Here is a 15,642-nt window from a genome sequence, read left to right as displayed (position 1 = left end):
GCTGTTCTCTCTTTTAGTGGTGTGTTCATTAACAAGCTAAGCTACCAGAACAAGGTAGTCAGAATCCGAAAAACACTTGTCAGTTGACGCTTTGAAATGTTTTGCATACTGTACTGTGACACTACTATTCATACATAGGTTGTGAAAGGGAGCCAAACAGTACAATAATAACAAAAGGCAATTGTTCAGTAGGCAAAGTGAAAGGCATAGATTGCAGTTAGAGTCATTCCCCCAAAACATATATTCTCCCTCTCCCTATGTTGTTTCTATGATTCATCACAGTAACAGGCAAGGAAGAGAACTTGGGGTGATCATAAAGACTCAATACAATGGGATTATATGACACTAAGTAAAACGTTATGGTGTTGGGCATCAAAGCCACAAGTGTGCAGCCCATTCATAGTGCCGTGTCTCTAAAGAAGGGTACATGTTTGGGATTTTTTCGAGCTCTTTTCGTTGGTTTGTTTTCCTGAGGCTTTGCCTTCATCACTGCCTCCGTTCTTCTTTTGCGTGTTAGGATTTCTGCTCACACCTGGAAGAGTTGAACCAATTATGTAATTCATATTTCGGGAAAACTGTATGTTAACACTAGCATATAAGGTGCAAGAAATTCCCTCTTCCTTACTAACTTACCGGGTGAGAGAGTGTCCATGTTCTCTCCATCTGGACCAGCAAGGTGTTGACTGGTATCCTGTTTTTAGATTAAGCAAATGTTATTTAACTACGTGAAAACGCAGAACAACATCTAACGTGTTGATTTATTGCATCAGTTCATGTAATTGTATATTTGGCCTGTTTTTAACAATGATGACACGTACCCCCAAAATGGTGCTATTGTGCTCTTTCTTCCCTGCCTGGCTTTCCAGATACCTGTTAACATCAGATCAGACTCACTAAATGTATTGTATTTCAGAGTAAGTGTACTGTAGCTACCTTGCAGTCCAACCAAGGTGCACAAGTAATTGAAAACAAACTGTGCAAAAGAAATTCTATCATTGTCTGAGGAAAGAGCTTGACCAGTTGAAACATTAATGAGCCTGTTTAGTGCCTGGCATTCCTACGTCCTGCTGCATAGTTCCAATGTAACAGAGGGTACTATTGGATGGACAGGGAGAGGCAGCACTAAAACAGCTTTTGTTGACCAGAAATAAAATGCCTTCAGATGATAACAGCAAAGTTATTGAAATAGCCTAAAATTATGCGATGCATGGATTCATTGCGTTTTTTTTACTATTGTTCTTAATGTTAATTGGCGATTGTAGCGGACACATGGACATGAGTACATTATGGTGTGTTTCATGAGGATGCAACATTTGTTTTAAACCAAGATGTCACTTTAATTCAACAGAGTAACGATCAATCCACCCACCTTCTTAGATAGGAATCCCTGTTCTTGACCGGTTTTGCCTCTTTCTTCACCCCAACTGGTGTCCATGCTATGGATGTATCTATCCCCACATCTACTCTACCCTCAGCTCCAGAAGATATAGGCATCTCTGCTTCTTCTGCAACAACTACATCTCACACGGCAAAAAAACGAAAAATATTACAAACACCTAACTGTAGGGACTTAGAAGGGGTAGCTTGTATCCCCAGCCTTGCTTACAAATGTGGGTTAACCTTGTCTGTCCAGCTCTGTTTGACCAATAGATGTGGTGGCTGTTTGGCAGTGGAGTTAACGGGTTTGTTGTTGTATCCACGGCAACCAAGGCCTAAATGACTGGAACCAAAGCCATATATTTAGAATTGTATTCTAAATACATAGCTCTGGCTGGAACTACACAGCCTCATTGCAGTGTGCCTTTTCTCCTGAATGCACCTTACAGATCACATTTGGGGTATTAAAGGCCCAGCGCAGTTAATGTGATTTTTCTGTGTTTTAGATATACTGTATTTCCACGCTGAGGTTGGAATAATCTGTGAAAATTATGATAATTCCCTTTTAGTGTAAAAGCCTGAAATTTCTGGCTGATTTGGTGGGATAGAGTTTTGACCTGCCTGGTGACATCACCAGGTGATAAATTAGTTAACAGATGAATAAGAAAGTTCAAAACCTCTGCAAAAAAACAGCTAGTTTTCAGTTTTCCCCTCCCCACTCAGACCATTCCCAGACAGTCCTAGCAAAATTATTGCTTGAGAAATTGCTCTTGCTAAGAAACTATTTTTGTTTCGTTTTGACCATTTTAATTGAAAACAATCACAGCAAGGTACCTAATTGTGTCCCAGAAATGATTTGACATTGATATAAAAATGGCTGCATTGAGCCTTTAATCTAAATCGTGCAGTGTTTGAGGGGGGAGATGGATGTGGAGGGGGTAATTAGGTTGACTTGAACATGTTTTGTAGTGGTTAAGTGTAGTTTGTGAGTGTTTTGGTCCCAGTATCGGCAACAGCTGTCAGAAACAAGAGTTTGTATGACTGTAAAGATGACAACACTTTTATTCAACTGAGATAGTACAAATACTAACTGTACTGTATCTAAATGTAACCACAAATAAACATTTTACAGACAGCTGTTGATTTGATTTCTTTACTGGATTGGCAAAAGACAACCACAGAGGAGATTCCAGTTCTGCCTTATCAGGGGTTATGGGTTGGGGGTCAGGGTTTTTTGCTGAGGGTCTTTAGGACTCCTCCTTCTCGTCTCCGTGTGTGATGATGTAACACAGTGACTTGTAGTCGATGTTGCCGGCCACGTCAATTGGAGCCACAGAGAACGTCTGGTCCACCTGAGGATTTCATCAGAAGACAGAGAGGGATTAGGCAACAATGTGAATTGACCAAAGGCCTACTTTCTGTGTAGGACTGCTGACAGAATGGTTTATCTTTCTGTCAAGTAATATCAACTGTGCGATTTGTTAATTTATTCTTTTAAAGAAAAAACGTAGGTTAAAAGGAGAAAAAGAATTCCAACCTCCTCTGCTGTGAATTTATCAGCCTGGTTCATCAGTAATCGTTTAAACCTTTAAAGAATACACAACTAATTAATAATTCATTGCCCACATTATGTGTCATTGCATATTTTGGCAATCTGTGTATAGGTTCAAATGATACTGACTCATCCTTGTTGACGAAACCTGTGCCGTTTGGGTCAAAGAGCTTGAAGGCAGCGAGGATGGTGTCCTCAGGGTCTGTGCCTGTAAGGGGGAGGGTTATAGTTCAGTTAACATGAACAAAACCGAAAGACATACAGCAGAAGGGTGGAGTAGCAGAGGGATGGGGTCTTACCGTTGAGTTTCTCTCCAAATAGAGTAAGGAACACAGTAAAGTTGATGGGACCCTTCCCCTCGTTCAACATCTCATCCAGTTCCTCATCCTTCACGTTCAGCTTCCCTGGTACACAAAAACATAAATCAACATACACACACGCATGCACATACACACATTTGTAAAGTGAGACTATTAGAATACCTAGCTGTCCATAGGTTTCTCTCAGATCCTGTTTTTTGATCACACCATCTCTGTCTTGGTCAATACAGCCGAAAGCCTGGAGATAAACACAGTACATCCGTTGTTAATAGAATTCTACCTCCTTCATAAAATAAATTATGAATATCCAAAATGTATTTATGTCTAATATTATGAGCCGCTTCCTCTGATGTCTAATGTCTATGGACCAGCCAGTGTAAATGTACTGTAGCCACGTACCTCCTTGAACTCCTGTATCTGAGACTGTTCGAACATGGAGAAGACATTGGAACAGCTCTTCTGGGCTCCCCGCTGTCTCTTATTAGCAGCCTTCTTACTGGCCTGAGAAACAAGAAGAATAGACAGGAGGTTACGCGTGGTCATTTCACTGTCACCAGTCATAAACGAATGAGAGCAGAGGAGTCAAAAAAGAATAACTAGGTCAACATGTAACAATGAAAACCATAAAAAGGAGTATTTACATTCTAGCAGACGCTCTCATCCAGAGCGACTTACAGTAGTGAATACATTTCATTTCATGCATTTTTTTTTTTTGTACTGGCCCCCCGTGGGAATCGAACCCACAACCCTGGCGTTGCACACACCATGCTGGCGTTGCAAACACCATGCTCTACCAACTGAGCTACAGGGAAGGCTATGTAATAAGTAACAGTGATAAGGTCACATGTCACATAGATTTAACACATATTTTTACAGTAAAACATTCAGGTTTACTTGACCAAGGTCATCCAGAGTTAGTATGATTTCAATTTAAATAAGTACTAACGACTTTCTAAGGAATTAGTCATTTCTAATTTCTAATTAAAATAGTAGGACACATACTGAACTCAGCAAAAAAAGAAGCGTCCCTTTTTCAGGACCCTGTCTTTCAAAGATAATTTGTAAAAATCCAAATTACTTCACAGATCTTCATTGTAAAGGGTTTAAACACTGTTTCCCATGATTGTTCAATGAATCATAAACAATTAATGAACATGCACCTGTGGAATGGTCGTTAAGACACTGCGTGAATGTGCCTTAGGCATGCTGCAAGGAGGCATGAGGACAGCAGATGTGGCCAGGGCAATAAATTGCAATGTCTGTACTGTGAGACGCCTAAGACAGTGCTACAGGGAGACAGGACGGACAGCTGATCGTCCTCGCAGTGGCAGATCACGTGTAACAACACCTGCACAGGATCGGTACATCCGAACATCACACCTGCGGGACAGGTACAGGATGGCAACAACAACTGCCCGAGTTACACCAGGAATGCACAATCCCTCCATCAGACTGTCCGCAATAGGCTGAAAGAGGCTGAACTGAGGGCTTGTAGGCCTGTTATAAGGCAGGTCCTCACCAGACATCACCGGCAACAACGTCGCCTATGGGCACAAACCCACCGTCGCTGGACCAGACAGAACTGGTAAAAAGTGCTCTTCACTGATGAGTCGCGGTTTTGTCTCACCAGGGGTGATGGTCGGATTTGCATTTATCGTCGAAGGAATGAGCATTACACCGAGGCCTGTACTCTGGAGCGGGATCGATTTGGAGGTGGAGGGTCCATCATGGTCTGGGGCGGTGTCTCATAGCATCCTCGGACTGAGCTTGTTGTCATTGCAGGCAACCTCAACGCTATGCGTTACAGGGAAGACATCCTCCTCCCTCATGTGGTACCCTTCCTGCAGGCTCATCCTGACATGACCCTCCAGCATGACAATGCCACCAGGCATACTGCTCGTTCTGTGCGTGATTTCCTGCAAGACAGGAATGTCAGTGTTCTGCCATGGCCAGCGAAGAGCCCGGATCTCAATCCCATTGAGCCCGTCTGGGACCTGTTGGATTGGAGGGTGAGGGCTAGGGCCATTCCCCCCAGAAATGTCTGGGAACTTGCAGGTGCCCTGGTGGAAGAGTGGGGTGACATCTCACAGCAAGAACTGCCAAAACTGATGCAGTTCATGAGGAGGAGATGCACTGCAGTACTTAATGCACCTGGTGGCCACACCAGATACTGACTGTTACTTTTGATTTTGACCCCCCCCCCTTTGTTCAGGGACACATTATTCAATTTCTGTTAGTCACATGACTGTGGAACTTGTTCAGTTTATGTCTCAGTTGTTGAGTCTTATGTTCATACAAATATTTACACATGTTAAGTTTGCTGAAAATAAACGCAGTTGACAGTGAGAGGACGTTTCTTTTTTTGCTGAGTTTAGAAACTTGTTTTTGACTCTGTCGAAGTTGTACATTTTAGTTAAAATTTGAAACCTAAATCTAGGCTTACTCTCGGCAGTCAAAAGCGTTCTAGGGTCGTTCCACCAATTCAGTGCCTTTTGAGAAGTGTAACTTTGTAAAATAAAAACATTACAATTATTTCACCTAATTGTAACATTCTGTCATAAAGAGCACATGTTCAACTTCATAAAAAACATGTTTTTCAAGAGGTTAAATAATAATTATAATTTTTTAAAAAGACTATAGTAAGTGCCTATTCAGTGCCAAATAATGTAACAGGGTTGTGCAATTGGGTTGGAAGCTTGTTGTGTGCAACAGGGAGTGGCAATTGAATGCACGCTTGAATGCATGTTTTAACAAAGTAATTGTTAAAACATTTCTAGCCTATCTATGGGTAACAAACAGGGTTGACATCTTATGCTCCACCCACTCAATTTTCCATCACAAAATACAAAACATTTGCTGCAAATAGCACAACCAGCTCTATGATTTGACTATTCAATGTTTCTTTTGAAAAAAATATTTAAAAACAAATAGCTTCACTATATAAAAACAAGAGTAAAGTTCACCTAACAGAGTTGACCTTAAAAATGAGGGATAGACATTAATGAATCACTAATCACATGAAATAAATAACAATCCTCAGAAATGACTTTGTCAAAGCAACAAAATAAGTAGGGCTTTGCATTAATGCAATGATGCAATTCCTAGAACTGACACAGGGTTGACAGAAGGACATGTCAAATATTTGTTGTATATTATATCAAATCTGATTTATTGAAGTTTGTATGTGGTGTATAATTAAGGGCACTTCATTTAATATAACAGGCTTTTAAAAATCCAATATCGGTGCACAATTTCTACTTAAAATATCAAAGGGACGCAAAGGGCATTCTTTTCGTGAAACGACCCTAATATTTCATCACAACAATGAACTAAATTCCAGATAAACGTTACATAAAGATTTTGCTTATGAGTAAAGTCAGATGGCAAATGATGTATAATATTGAGTCATTGTTCTAGTACTCACCATGTCTGTGTGTGATATAGCGGCTCTCTGTGCCCAGGACTAGGTGTGATGCTGGGTAGGGTTTATGTATGGCTCATGTTATCTTCTGCCCTCTTATAATAGGCCTGCAGTGTGTACCACAGTCCCATACATGGCCATCTACACCCTCTCTCTCTCTCTCTCTCTCTCTCTCTCTCTCTCTCTCTATGTGGACACGATAAGGACCCAAGGACCAGGATTCCACTGGGGGTGGAAAAAGGAGATAGGGAGAAGGAGCAGGAGCAGGGGGAGGAGAGGTGATAGGATGAGAGACGAGAAGGGAGAAAGAGACAGAGGGGGAGGTGGATTTGCACAAAATGGTTTGAGAGAGGAGCCAGTGGGATATGGCAAGAGTGGAAGTGAAGATGCCATGTTACCCATGAGTATGGCCAGTGGTGGAAAAAGTACCCAATTGTCATACTTGAGTAAAAGTAAAGATACCTTAATAGAAAATGACTCAAGTAAAAGTGAAAGTCACCCAGTAAAATACAACTTGAGTAAAAGTTTTTAAGTATTTGGTTTCAAATATACTTAAGTATCAAAAGTATAAATCATTTCAAATTACTTATATTAAGCAAACCAGACGGCATACATTTCTTGTTTTTTTTTAATTTACCGATTGCCAGTGGCAGTGGCGGGTCTACCTTGTATGGCTCCCTCGGCGAACCCCCACCCCGCCGCCCCCCAAAAAAGCACAGTTCTGCGCTAACTGTAATTTTTATTCAGATATTTGGAAAAACACAAATAAATATTCAACTTTTAAAAGTCTATAAATATAAAAATATGTACAAAAATAAGACTATATTATCAAATAACAAAAAAAAGTAACAAAGCCAAATAGAAACAAATTTGTGTTGATTTGGCACACGAGCATCAATACAGTGAGGGAAAAAAGTATTTGATCCCCTGCTGATTTTGTACGTTTGCCCACTGACAAAGAAATGATCAGTCTATAATTTTAATGGTAGGTTTATTTGAACAGTGAGAGACAGAATAACAACAAAAGAATCCAGAAAAACGCATGTCAAAAATTGTATAAATTGATTTGCATTTTAATGAGGGAAATATGTTGCCCTGGGCGGCTGCCCATGTTACCTATACATAAATACGCCACTGGCCAGGGGCACGCTCCAACACTCAGACATCATTTACAAATTAATCATGTGTTTGGTGAGTCCGCCAGATCAGAGGTATTAGGGATGACCAGGGATGTTCTCTTGATAAGTTTGTGAATTTGACTTTTTCTTGTCCTGCTAAGCTTTCAAAATGTAATGAGTCCTTTTGGGTGTCAGGGAAAATGTATGGAGTTAAAAGTACATCATTTTTATTAGGAATGTAGTGAAGTAAAAGTAAAAGTAGTCAAAATAATATATAGTAAGGTAAAGTACAGATACCCTAAAAAAACGACTTAAGTAGAACTTTCAAGTATATTTACTTAAGTACTTTACACCACTGAGTATGGCTGTAGTTTACAGTCCTATTCGGTTGCATTGGGTGTTTGCCTGGGAAACTTTGTGTCCGTTACTCACTTTACTAAACAGAAACAGAAACGTGACAGTTCTTTATGACAGGAGAGTATGTGGTCATGTACAGTAAAGCCACTTCAGTTATTTGGCCCCTTCAATTTCAAATGATGATAGACACACAACAAAATAGTTTCATGTTACAGCAACTTTACTTACAACAATAAAAAAATGTCACATTACAAAGCACATTATCATTCTTAGATATACATAATAGGAATTAAGACCTTTACGCTCATCACAGATACATAACTTTTATAAATACACTATCAAATAAATATTTAATTTCCCACGAACAGTAAGTGAAAGACCACTGCAGTACATTTGAAATGGATAATCCCTTAGTTTTCAATTATATACGGTAACATCTCTGGATTAAACAGACAGCATCAAACTAAAAAACATACTGATGCTATAAATCAGTGCCAATCCTTTTCACGTGAACATTTATTACATTATTAATCAAGCTTAAAATACCTGCAATCAGTGGAAGCTTGAGAACATGTTTAAACAAGGGTTCATTACTTTCTGGGACTCTCCACTTATGCATTGTGGGACTGCAGGGAATTTTCAGAGGCTCATCGGTTCAAAAACACATCTGTATAATACTGTACCCTGGGAAAAGTGATGATTTAATCTGTCTCTGTGTTTCCCATGTTGTGTGTGCTGTGTGGTGGGGTTCTTTTTATGTACAGTGAGTTATCCACACCCGTATTGCTTCTCTCACCAATGAGGAGTTACAGATTACTCTGTGAAAGCTTCAAGAGGAGGCCAGAGCTGGAACACCCTAGATGAGGTTTAATTTACTGTTTGAGGTCAGAGTTCAGCCTGATTCACCTGCATCGCCCCCTATAGGTGGGAGGCTGTTACGACTCTCACGGTGTCAGCATGCACGCTGCCATCTTACAGGCTACTGCTGAGATAAGTGCCGCCCCCCGGCCACTCCCTTCCTCTGATTGGATGAAGGTGATGTCACAGTGAGGCGTCAGCTCCCGCACAACTTTGTGGAACCTGTCCTGGAAACTGTGGAGGGAGATTAACATCAGAGTTAGAATAAAAAGCATGGCATTGTCGCTAGATATGACTAACATTATTTGTATGTTATACTTGGTGACTCCCTCCTCCCTCCTCACCAGGGGTGGAGTTTGTAGACGGAGCCGTCGATGCCCACAGTGATCTTCAACACCGCCTGGCTGCGACGTTCTCTCATACGGTTGATGACGCCGGCTAACCCCGCCCCACACATGTGTGCTGCCCGCGTGGACACGCTCTCACAAGCTAGACGCACAATGTCACAGTCCAGCTCCGACGGCAACACGCCCAGCGTAGACAGGATGTTGTAGATCTGCTTCCTGTCTCCAGATTCACTGAGGAACACACAGGGAGAGAACACACACTTAGACTTAGTGAGGGAAGCTTTGACTGGCTCAGACAGAAGACGGTCACTGACACAAAGAGTTTTAACTGTGTTGTTGGCATTGTGATTGTGTTGGCAGTTGTAATTCTAATGTCATTGTTGTGTCGTGACCCCTCACCTCTCTATCTGGGAGACGTAGCGCGTTTCAAAGCTGCCGCGAGTCTTCAGCAGGGTAGAGGCCTCTCCATTAAACAGCAACTCCTCGTTCACCAGCTTCAACAATACCAGCCGCACCAGCTCTCCCATGTACTTCCCACTGATGAGCTTTTCATAGCTACAGAGCGATGTCGACGAAGGGAGAGAGAAAGGGGAGAGTTGAGGGAAGCAGAGGGGCAGAGAAAGTAGATAGAGGAAGAGAGAAAAAGAGTTGTGCGTCACACAACACGTGAACCTACATCCCTGCCATCATCATTTCCCAGCTAGGCCAGGGAGAAACAAGAAAGTGAGAGATTGAAAAGCAGGAGAGCGATCTCTCGGTCTAGCTGTCGCTGTGGGGCGGAGAGAGAGATAAAGTGCTAAGGTGAGTGAGGCTCAGCTCAGCGGTTGCCCGTGTGAAGGGGCTGTCAGAGTAGACGGTAAACAGCCATTAGCCTGGCAGACATTAGCTAGCGCTGGACAGGAGCTCATTAATCTGACCCTGATGTGTAGTCACTGGGCTGCCACTAGCCTCGACTTGGAAAACAAGAGGGTTACCTAGTGACCACACACAGGCTGCAGGTTAGTGTCAGGTGAGTGTTGTAGACAGGTGAGAGAGAGAGGTGAGAGAGAGAGGCACGTTTTCACCTGTGCTCATCCTCAGGCTGCATGTGCATTGTGTCACAGGAAAGTACAGGTCTTTCAGAAACTCTTCAGACTCTCACATACTTTGAGCTCTAAGAATGGACACATTTATGCATGTCTGGATACACATGCAACCAATACTGCACAAGAGAAACTAGGTACTACTTTAAAATTTCTGCAAATTCCTAGAAAGTAATCAATTACTTTAGCCACTTTATGCCAATTAAAGGTAGTTTTATCACCAGTGGAGATTGTAACACCCCCTAAACTTAGGAAGGCCCAATTAGGTCATTGTGCTGAGATAAACAGTGTAAGGCCCAATACTCACAGTTGTTGTCCAGGGTTGAGTGATGTCTCGTCCACCACCCTGTCGTACTCCAGTCTAAACTCCTCGAGCTCTCCGTTGGCTCCGAATGCCCCCCACTCTGTGTTCACACACATCCTCCCCTCTTCCCCCTCCACCAGCTCCACTGTCCGCATCTCCTCCATGTAGCAAGCGTTACACCCAGTACCTGAGGACAGGACAATGCTCATATTACATTTGATTTGTGTGTCGTATTACAGACAAATACCAACATAGTAGGCTTTGTTGGTATTTTGACGTAAAGAGATGGTAGAGAGATGGTAGGTAACAGGAGATAAATGGCTGATCAACCAATGTGTGTGTGTGTGTGTGTGTGTGTGTGTGTGTGTGTGTGTGTGTGTGTGTGTGTGTGTGTGTGTGTGTGTGTGTGTGTGTGTGTGTGCGCATCTGCGTCCTTACCCACAATCATTCCCACTTCGCAGCTGCGGTCCTCATAGTAACAAGATATCATGGTGGCAACTGTATCGTTCACCATGGCAACAACGTCCATCTCAAAGTCCTGAAGAGTAAAGGAACATTTCAGTACGGCTCTATTTGCACGAATCTAATACGCATGTTTTACAAATGTATCATAGCATGTCTATCACAACATATCTATTATTCTATGTATCATAAACATAGAATCCTAATCCTGAAGTGAAAATCCTACCCCTCTCCTCTTGATGGCATCTCTCAGTAGTCCCACCACGTTGTTACCCTCTGCTCCAGACGCCTTGAACCCTTTGGTCCAGTTCAGTAGGATGCCCTGGGAGGGACACAGAGGGTTAGGGTTGGTAGCAGGGCTCAGACACTAACTCAGATACTCAGATAGTCACTTGCATATCAAATCTCTAATCTGAAGTCTGTGCCCTGTGCAGATCTTGTACTTAGTCCATCTCAAACCTTGTCTATGTTCTCGTGTCGTACAGGAAAGGAGAAAGTGAAACCCAGAGGAAGCTTCTTGTGCTTGATGTGTTGTCTGTTCAGGAAGTCTGATATACACTCAGCAATGTAGTCAAAGAGCTGAGAAGAGAGGGGAAGGAGGGCAAAGGATGAAGGGAGAGAGAGGATGGTGAGTCATGATGATTTATGGGGGACACTGATTACACTAGTCAACACAGTGCAGTTCTGGGTGAACACTTCTAAGTACACTGCACTCTCACCATCTCAGCCGTGCCTGTCATGGCATCCTCAGGGATGGAGTACATCTGGTGTTTGGTCTCCACCTTCCATCCCCTCTCCTCATCCTCCCCCACCTTCACCAACATCACACGGAAGTTAGTCCCCCCCAGGTCCAGGGCCAGGAAATCCCCCACCTCTGACACATCGCAACACACAGAATGGTGTCATATAGGATCAAACACACAGAATGGTGTCATATAGGATCAAACACACAGAATGGTGTCATATAGGATCAAACACACACAGAATGGTGTCATATAGGATCAAACACACACAGCAGTGGTTTCTGGAATGAGAATATTGTTCTATCTTTAAAAAAGCACTACAAATTGAATGTAAAATAAATCTAATAAGAAATGTCATGTTCTTTCATGCGCCATCACCCATTTAGTACAAATTGCCTAGGTATCATGCATTTACATTGTAATTTCACAAGAAAGCATTATATAAATGAGGTATATGCCTCTACCTGATCCTTCAGGGGTAGAACAGACGTAGGTGGGCAGCATTTTGACACTGGCCTCCTGGTGCGTCTCTACACGCAGTCCCCGGTCCATCTCCCTCATCATCCTCTTCATCACTTCCTTCAACTGCTCCTTCTTCAGCCTGAACTCCGACAGGATCTGCTCAACCTGGGGAGGAAGGGACAAACAGGGTCACAGCAAGCCCCCACAAGTAACCATCACAATATTAATTCATAGAATACCTTTAGAATAGAATAGAATAACATTATTTCCCCAACGGAACTTCAGGTGTGGCATTTCTCAAGTCCAAGGACACCACATACGCTCGTCATAAATAGAGTACAGAATTTAAAGCACAGTAAAGCAAAGTGTGAAAAATGACAGTAAGGGTAAGGATAATGAAGATCTATTTAATGTTTAACTTCAGCCCGTTCTCTCTCTATTTGTATTCATCTAAAATGTCGGCCGCGGAAACAGAAATGTTGAAAACCAATAAAGAAATGTCATAATTTGAAAGACATAAAAGTTGCGTCATGCAGTATGCTCTGTGTTATGTTTGCTCTGAAATACATTTCACCACCAAGATACACAGTTTCATCCAGGTATTTCACCAAGAGGACAAAGTAGTAAACCGAACGTCTAACAAAGCTTCTCACCCATAACTTCCTCTCAAACAACATGGAGCAGTATATGTGTGAAGACTTTAGTTAATTCAGACAACATTCATGCAGAGTAGAAAGTCAAATTATAACATTGTTAAGGAAATAATGTCCAAATTATTTTTAGGAAACCTAATCAACTCAAGTAAACCTAACCCAAATTAGATTATTCAGAAATTCAGACCTAAACTCTTCAGAAATGTGTGTCTTACCATGAGGACTGTCTCTAGCACAGAGCTGAGGCTACAAGGCATCTTCCCCATCTGGCCCATGAAGGAACTGACGCACAGCATCTTGTCTAGCTCTCTGAATCACTCGCGTGTGTATCTAGGTGTGTGGTGAGTGTGTGTTTGGCATGAGTGTGTGTGTATGCAGAGTCAGTGAACTGTAAATGTAGTTGAATCAAGGACCTCAGCTGTTTTTATGCTCTGGTAAAGGGGGCAGGCCGGGGGAAGATGGAGGCCCACACAAATGCCCACCCCCTAACCCTTCATCCCATCTAGCCAAGGACATGTGGTCAGATGATATCTACAATTTCTGAGACAATATGACTCTAGTAATACTGCAAAAAAAATTGGCAAACCAATTCTATTTTTTTCCTGAATAGAAAGTTTTATGTTTGGGGCAAATCCAATAAAACACATTACTGAGTACCACTTTCCATATTTTAAAGTATAGTGGTGGATGCATCATGTTATGGGTATGCTTGTAATCGTTAAGGACTGTGGAGTTTTTCAGGATAAAAAAGAAACAGAATCGAGCTAAGCACCGGCAAAATCCTAGAGAAAAACCTGGTTCAGTCTGCTTTCCACCAGACACTGGGAGATGAATTCACCTTTCAGCAGGACTATAACTTAAAACACAAGGACAAATTTACACTGGTTTTTACCAAGAAGACAGTGAATGCTCCTAGTTAAAGAGTTGACTTAAATCTGCTTGAAAATCTATGGCAAGACCTGAAAATGATTGTCTATCAATTATCAACAACCAATATGACAGAGCTTGAAGAATTATTTTAAGAATAATGGGCAAATGTTGAACAATACAGCTCACAGCTGTAATCACTGCCAAATGTGATTCTACATGTATTGACTCAGGGGGTTGAATACTTACAGTATCTAATCAAGATGTATTAGTGTTTGATTTTTCATACATTTTTTACAAATGTTCACATTTTTCGTCCACTTTGACATTACAGAGTATTTTATGTAGATCGTTGACAAAAAAAAATACAATTCAAACCATTTCAATCCCACTTCGTAACACAACAAAATGTGGAAAAAGTCAAGGGGCATGAATACTTTCCGAAGGCACTGTAGCTTGCTACACTATAGAATGTGAATTATCAGTGAGAAAATCTTTCACATGCGTAATGACAAACCCAAAAGCAGGCAAAAAAGACATTTAATCAGACAGGGTAAGGTTGATCTAAACTAAAACCTCTGAAAACACATACAGCTAACTATTACTGTTGCTATTTAACAGAATTTCTAGTACCAGTAGCCTACATTCATTTCCACTTTGTATCCATTTGATGGCATGAATGACCTGACTTGGAAGTTTGTCTGTTTCGTAGAACAGGTAACATGGCCATTTGAGCTTAGTCATTGACATAGAAATAGTTGAAATTCATAGATGACTGTGTTTGCTTAGAAAACGTGGAAAAGGTGTGACCTATTTCATTGGGTTCAACAGAAGCCTCTCACAGGAACATGATTTACAGTAGGTCTGTATATATGTACCTACAGTACTAAGATATCTTCACATAGGGAGGCAGATCAGACACGGGTATAAAGAGTGTAATATTGCTGTAGTCAAAGTCTTAGTCATTGTTTAACTAGCTCAATATTAGATGTCAAAGCATCTAAATTTAGTGCACTGCAAAGTTGAATGACCGATAAAATCAATAATGAAGCGTTGTAGATAAAGGTCTCCTGTGCTTATCACCCGGGAAAGGTTTAATTTTAGACATGACCAATGGTACTGTCAAAAACAACTCCAAAAATAGCTCTGGTGACCCTTTCCTGAGTGCCCTGATCTCCTGGTTTCAGAATAAATGCAACAGTAACTCTTACCAACAGGCTGACACACACTTGGTCAACTTCAACTCGCCTTATCAGGAGATTAATCATGGATTTAATTCAAATAGCGCTTTAATTTATCTAGCACTTACAGGGAGAATCTCAAAGACAAAAACTGAATTAGCTAAGTTAATTGGTAGCTCATGCATGTACAAAACTGCATGAACAAAGATCTTCAATGGAGGCTGGCACAAGTCCAGATTATATTTGACGTGGCCTGTTTCCACAATAATAAGAGATTGAGTTCATTCAAACGTTCCATATTCTTTATCCTTTATCAGTATAATCTTGTGTAATAAATCATTGTACTGTATTATGAATTCAAACATGAAGAATAGGTTTTATTGTGTGTACAGTTTGATTGAATAGCCCCACCCCCCAACATGCACATGTGCAACATAAATCAGAAAAGAGGTGAGGACCTTAATTCAACCTGCCTGTATAACCCTGGGCAATGATGCTATAGGTGTTACTGTAACACACACACACACACACACACACG

The 15,642-nt window shown here is 41.4% G+C and overlaps 2 protein-coding genes across 2 annotated transcripts; both read right to left on the bottom strand.

The window, feature by feature from the left end:
* Positions 1 to 2,417: 2,417 nt before the first annotated feature.
* Positions 2,418 to 6,799, bottom strand: myl7 (myosin, light chain 7, regulatory). Its single transcript, XM_029716487.1, has 7 exons — positions 6,674 to 6,799; positions 3,649 to 3,750; positions 3,412 to 3,487; positions 3,229 to 3,333; positions 3,059 to 3,137; positions 2,915 to 2,963; positions 2,418 to 2,729 (listed from the first exon to the last, which is right to left on the bottom strand). Exons 1-7 carry the CDS (start codon positions 6,674 to 6,676, stop codon positions 2,625 to 2,627), a joined length of 519 nt encoding a protein of 172 aa, XP_029572347.1. The 5' UTR covers positions 6,677 to 6,799; the 3' UTR covers positions 2,418 to 2,624.
* Positions 6,800 to 8,344: 1,545 nt separating this feature from the next.
* LOC115164221 (glucokinase-like) lies at positions 8,345 to 13,438 on the bottom strand. The gene is made up of 10 exons (XM_029716484.1): positions 13,272 to 13,438; positions 12,406 to 12,568; positions 11,918 to 12,072; positions 11,658 to 11,777; positions 11,425 to 11,520; positions 11,175 to 11,274; positions 10,740 to 10,923; positions 9,750 to 9,905; positions 9,348 to 9,581; positions 8,345 to 9,237 (listed from the first exon to the last, which is right to left on the bottom strand). Exons 1-10 carry the CDS (start codon positions 13,350 to 13,352, stop codon positions 9,090 to 9,092), a joined length of 1,437 nt encoding a protein of 478 aa, XP_029572344.1. The 5' UTR covers positions 13,353 to 13,438; the 3' UTR covers positions 8,345 to 9,089.
* Positions 13,439 to 15,642: the final 2,204 nt, after the last annotated feature.

Source organism: Salmo trutta, chromosome 27 (assembly GCF_901001165.1).
Source record: "Salmo trutta chromosome 27, fSalTru1.1, whole genome shotgun sequence".
NCBI lineage: Eukaryota > Metazoa > Chordata > Actinopteri > Salmoniformes > Salmonidae > Salmo > Salmo trutta.
Note: the sequence above shows the minus strand (reverse complement) of the source record. Positions and strands in the feature narration are given on the sequence as shown.